The sequence below is a fragment of the Notothenia rossii genome (genome assembly GCF_949606895.1).
Source record: "Notothenia rossii genome assembly, chromosome: 9".
NCBI lineage: Eukaryota > Metazoa > Chordata > Actinopteri > Perciformes > Nototheniidae > Notothenia > Notothenia rossii.
Window position 1 is genome coordinate 68362951 of NC_136907.1, and position 6337 is coordinate 68369287.

Sequence of the window (6337 nt, forward strand, 5' to 3'; positions counted from 1 at the left end):
CATTGGAAATCCTTAGCTTCTTTGTGTTAATATTTATTTTTACTTTCATGTTATAACAACCACCATAGTTTATTTGATAATTTTGCTAAAGTAAAGGGTTGCTACAGATTGTTTGTGAGATTGTGTTTTCATTTATTTCTTGAAGCATTTTGGCTGAAGAATTCCTGACGAGCCTTGAGACGTATCAACGAGAAGCTGAGAAACACACAGACGAAACTGCAGGAAAGACACTGGATGACATGGAGAAAGTAAATGGGCTCTTATGTATACATCTTTTTGGTGGATATCACCTTGGTTTACATGTTTGACCTAAACATAATGGGTTCTTCACTTTGTTTTTATTAAAAGAAGCTGGTGGAGCCTGTTCCACAGTTCATACCCCAACATCTGATCTGTCCACTCACCAAGAAGATGTTTGTTGATCCTGTGAAAACAGTGTATGGCACAGTGTATGAACGCAAGGCCATTGAGGAACACCTGAAGCAGTGAGTTATTTACTAAAAATGCATTACCTGTATTGTATATTTCTGATAACTGTTGAGAAACCATATGGTTGTATATGAACAATTCTTTAAATGGCTTTCAAGCACAACAAATTATCAGAAAATACTTAGCCATGTTCAAAGACTTGCGATTCAAAAGTCGTATTGTCATATGCACAATCAAATGTTTTCACAGTAAAGTTGTTGGCTCTTTTGCAGACACCAGTACGATCCAACAGCCGGCCCAGGAAATGAGCTTAAAATGAACGACATCAGAGCCGACCAGGACATGAAGAAAATGGTGATGGATCATCGCACTCGGCAAATAAACGTCTAAGTAACAACTGTGAATATTTACATCGGGTTCACAAATAGAAGGAAATATAACTTGCTCTTATTACATTACCTTTTACTTCTGATTTATACTCATATACTATACGCTGTTCATTTGTCTCTGTTGAGACATGTGTGTTTGGGGTTATGTTTACTGATATATGTTGATGTACTGGTTAGTCTGACACAAAGTATTTTTATGCAACGATGTCAACTTTATAAGTGAAAAGGAGTAACTAATACAATTTTGCACGAATATTCAAGGTTTTTTCTCAAAGTGATTTAAAGCAGGAAATGGTTGTCAGCTTTCAAATAGTTCCTCTTTCTCATGTAAAGCAATTAAAGATGGTATGTATTCAAGTTGTTTTGCATTTCACAGTTTATGAACTGTCCAAAAAAAACTATTTTGGGTTGATATAACACAATGGTACAGAGAAGGGAGAATATTAATTTAAATAAGAAATAATGTAAGGATAAATCAGCTTTCATAGTATACAATTATTATTTTAAAAAGGACTATTATTAAAAGAGTTTGACAATTTGTTGCAATTGTTTTAATTTGCTATATGTGTTAATATGTTCTTGGGAGATTGGGGGTAACTTGTTCATGTTAAAATTGTATAATCGTTTTTCTAACTCAATTTGGGAATTATGATTATATTGCTGGAAGATAGAAATGCAACATCCACGATTGGAAAAACTGTTGGAAAAATAACTCCTATAACTGGACTGATAATTGAACTGTCATCTAAACAATACAAGATAGTATTGGAAAAACAAAACAACACAGAATAAACGAATATACAAAAGTTGCCTGATTTTTTTTTTCACAGTGTAATATAAGCACAAGTATTTGATTTGTACATCTCAGTGTCACTTATTTCATATCAGTGATGATGGCCTTTGGGTTTACACTGATAGACAGGGTCAATTTTCACAAAATCTGAACCCCGAAGGCATTTTGTGTTTATTTATGCTATACAACATTTCTAGGGGTATTAAGGGGTGCTGAATCCAAATCTGCTGTATATGAAGCTCCAAAATGCCTCAAAATTGAGAAATGGCCGCCACCACCAGCCTGAAATCTATTTTAAGTATATATTTTTGACTAAACAAGGTACAAACTTGAATTAAATGTGCTTTTGTAAGTTTTCCTACATGGGCAATCTGATGCCATGTTCAGATTTGAGATGTAATGTGAATAAACTGCTTAGATCTCATATATATTGCAAAAATAGTAGTTTTTATCTATGAATAATTACTCAGCTATTATTAATATCAGGCTTACTTTGTATATTGTTTTGAGGTGAAATGTTTCAAATGTGCTGTGATGGAACCTTTGCCTTCCCCACTATTGCCCCCCCTACCCACAATAGCAAAAAACAAACCAAAAAGAGGAATCACAGAGCGCCCATTCAGCGGTGTATTAGCAGAAGACTGTTTCACACAGTCATCTGAACAATGTCCTGCAGCACAGAAAGCACAAGCTACAGACATGGCCTTCTTCATGTCCAGGACATCTAAAAAACAAATTCCTTCCTGGATATTGTACAATCAAAAGGCAAACACAGTCAACCCAGAGACAACTACTACCTACCTATCATCCAGGCTCCTGCCTCTGAACTCGATACACTGAACACAGTTGTCAAGCGAATGCTTCATATTTACAAATCAATGGAACAACAGCATGTCATTCTGACAGTGGACGAGGCACTTTATCCGAAGTTGCTAGAACTAAAGTGGTCATTAGAAGAATACAAGGACGTGCTTATCCCTTGCCTTGGAGGCCTTCACATTGCCATGAACTTCCTGGGTGTCATAGGACAACACATGGTTGATTCTGGCCTGAGCGAGCTATGGGTCAAGTGAGATCTACTGGGAGCAAATGCTGCTCAGCATGTCATGGCAGGAAAGGGGTATGCACGTGCCATATTCCATAAGGACCCACAAACGTACCCTACAGGCTCTTTGGCAGAGCTGCTCCCACGGCTTTACACATATCTGGATGAGGTTGATGTTACAACGAGAGCTGAACTCTCAGATCTCTGCCAATCCGTAGATGCTGACCACATCGCGCAGATGGTCGACAAACTGACTACAGACAGATTCCAGCAGCCTATGAAAGAGTTTGCTGCATCGCTTGCAGTTGATGACCCGAATGCCGCATTCTGGTGGGACTACATGACTATGGTAAGCATCGTACTCTGCTTCACAAGAGCGCAGCGTGAGGGATTGTGGGATCTCCACCTCTATGCTTTCAAACGTATGCTGCCCTTCTTCTTCAGGTACGATCATATAAACGACGCCAGATGGGGAACTGTTTACCTGGCTGAGATGTCTGCTCTCCCACCAGAAATCCTCCTCGAGTTTCAGAAAGGCAACTTTGTGGTGAAACGCAGTGATCGACGCTTCAATCAGGTTTCAGCGGATCAAAGTACTGAGTGGCTAAACGCTACAGGAAAAAAGAGTGGTGGTTTAGTGGGCATCACCAGGATAGCAACATCCCTCAGTAGATGGACATTGTCGTAAAATCATAACAGAACAGTCATAGCTTCTCAGCCAAAAGCAATGCTGAGACTGACAACAGATGATGAAGACGATGAGTACACACACACTGAGTGCACAAAGAGTAGAATGGAGAGAGACGACGGGGATGAAAGCAAAATATGTGTATCATTGAAAGAGCACTGTGTGTTTCAAGATGGTGAGGACACACTCAAGAACATAATTAACAAGGAAGTGGTCACACCGGAGATTCAAGAATCTCTGCTTGGTGCAGAACACCTTGGACAGGCACAAATGAAAGTGTTTGTGGACAAACGTCCACAACCTCCAGCTAGTGACCAGCACTTCGGTCTGAAGTCACCCATTCGAAAGAACAAAGCCAAGACATTTGCCTCTGTATGAAGTCGTGCAACTTTCCAAGAACAAGCAAAACACCACCAAAGTGGACAGGCAGATTCTACAAAGGCTAGTCACAGCTTACAGAGCAGGTTGTAAGGTAGACCTGGAAAATGTCCTCCAGCATAAACATCAGGACATGAAGAAAAGGGTGATGGATCATCGCTCTCTGCAAATTAGGTTCTAGGTTACAATAGTGTACCTCAAGTCAAGTTCACATATAAAAGGAAATGAACCCAGTTACTTTCTTTTTATCGATAGTTCCTTTTTGGAGCTTTATCCTGTTTATTGGGAAAGTTTGCATGTTATATCACTCTCTTCCTGACATCACTTTTCATATTGTTTTTATGTGTGTTTGGGGTTAACTTTTGATACAATGTCCTTTTTATTGCTGTCCTTTTTCAGTTTTATTACTAAACTTTGTTGTCTCTAAAAAGCATGTTATAGAGTATATTTAATTCAGTTCATTGCATTTGTCTTATTATTGATAGAAGAATAATCAAGTTGTCATTGTGCATTTAAAAGCTTTGAAAAAATTGATTATTGTCTGAATTTGGCAGAATTTTGAGCCTTGAGTTTGGCATGCCTTCCATAGACAATCGCCACCTCCTTGAGGACATCACCCAACAACAAAACCTTGTAGCCATAAGCATTCATCCAGCATCTATACGGAAAACAAACAGTTAATTACTGCCCCCAAAATACCACTTGAGGGCGCCACAAGTCAGTCACAAAGTGTTCAAGAGACACAGACAGCTGGAGATAATCAACAAGTTTTACCATGCAGTCCCTCCAACAAGGGTGTCAACTTAAAGCTGTTCTGTGAAAGTTATATATCTGAATATATTTACACAGTAGTAAGACATCAGACTCACAATTATATTTGGTCGCATGATTCCTTGTCCGTTGCACACATTGATTTACTTTTCACAGTTGTGTCTGCATCCATAAAAATAAACTCAGTTATTGACAACAAGGAAAACGGGTGCTTAAATCTTTTTATTAACAAACTATGCTGTCCTGCTTTTATGATAAACGCAAATAACTCAACTACAAGGTTAAGAAGTTACAATTACTGAGGGATGTTTGAACTGCACATTACACTGGACTCTACAAAATGATCTCTATTGTTTGTATAAAGACTCACCTAATGATGGCTCTATTCCATTAATCTACATTTCACAGAACCATGGACTGTATGCAAGCACTAAATGAATATATTATATAACACTGAATAGGATTTCTGATGCAAGTACTGGCTCTTATCTCTCCATAAATATACAGATGTTTTGGTGAGCTTAAATCATGTGGATATGCAGGCCAAAGAAAGTTAACAATTTGCAGACATTTTAATAACATGATGACAGAACATGCACTTATGGCATGTCAAATCAGTAATGAGTAACCCAAGTTATCCTGGAATGAACAGGTGGCATGTAGTGAGTCTGACACAAGCCTGTTAATAAAGGGTGTAAAAACAAAGCAAAATACGGTTCAACATGTATCATACTAAAACTTTCAAGAGAGGGAGTAGTTCACCAATACATTTTGAAATGTTTAATGACGGTGCAGTGGCGTCGCTAGGAGGTGGCTACTTGGGCTCAAGCCCCGGATGTTTTCTGAAAAGCCCCGGAGGTTTCACTTAAAAAAAAAAAAAAAGATTCTATTTTTCTTTCTTTTTTTCTTAAAACGTCTCGGGAGTAATGTGCAGTACCGGAGTCCACCAGAGAGGCAGCCGCTGCGGGACAGTAGCCTGCGTACTGCGTAGCCTTCCCTGCCCTTGAAGAAGTGAACCTTCCTAGTGCCTGTCTAACGAGTTTTAAGCTAATAGCCTATAAAGTTATGGATAATAGAAAGTTATTTTCATCGAAGCAGGCGCCACAAGCTGCAGCAGCAGCAGCAGTATCAGCAGCTGACAATAATGTCATCACCAGCAGTGAAGAAATGGATGATGTTTCAGGTTTGTGAATCTAATAGTGATATCTGCGCTCTGGCTGACTGAGTAAGAAGTGAAAAAGAGTGATGTAACGTTAATGTTATAGCTAGTAAACATGGAGTAACCACACTAAGTATACCCTTATATGTTACTATGTATACAGAACATGACACAACATTATCCTAAGATGTTACGTTAACCCTTCATACCTCAGTCTACTTTTAAGACACTAAAACAACGTATTCCAATTTTTATTTTGTTTTAGCGCGTGGAATTATACCAGCTCTCGTTTCAGTACACATAACAACGGAACCATAGCAACGGAACTGACAGGCAACCCTCTGAATCAGACTCCGATTGGCTGTGACTGCATCCACTCAGAGTGTCCGATTCAGAAACGTGACTCTTACACTCTTTACGTCACAAAAGAAGATGGTGGATGAGAATAGATCTATAAACAATAAGCAATGCACCAGAATCAAGGTGAGACTATCCGCATCCTTTAAAACTCTACGCACATTCGTTTCACCAAAATAAGTAAACGACTGTATTTGAGTGAGTTAAGGCAGTGTTTTTCAAAGTGGGGGCCCCAGTGGGTCGCCAAGGGGCAAAGTTTTGAGGGAAAAGGGATTTTAAACTTTTTTTTAATGATGTTATTAATAACTGCATATCTATCAATCTATGT

At 38.7% G+C, this 6337-nt stretch overlaps 1 protein-coding gene across 8 annotated transcripts in view; it reads left to right on the top strand.

Moving 5' to 3' along the window:
* LOC307020498 (uncharacterized protein) overlaps positions 1 to 1175 on the top strand; it is a 50060-nt gene extending 48885 nt beyond the window's left edge. For all 8 annotated transcript variants that reach the window (XM_079651892.1, XM_079651891.1, XM_079651893.1 and 5 more), the window contains 3 exons: positions 146 to 248; positions 349 to 485; positions 702 to 1175. In XM_079651892.1, the coding sequence (XP_079508018.1) occupies positions 146 to 248; positions 349 to 485; positions 702 to 819 (358 nt within the window). In that variant the 3' untranslated portion in view covers positions 820 to 1175. The remainder of the gene's footprint in view (positions 1 to 145; positions 249 to 348; positions 486 to 701) is intronic.
* The last annotated feature ends 5162 nt before the right edge of the window (positions 1176 to 6337 follow it).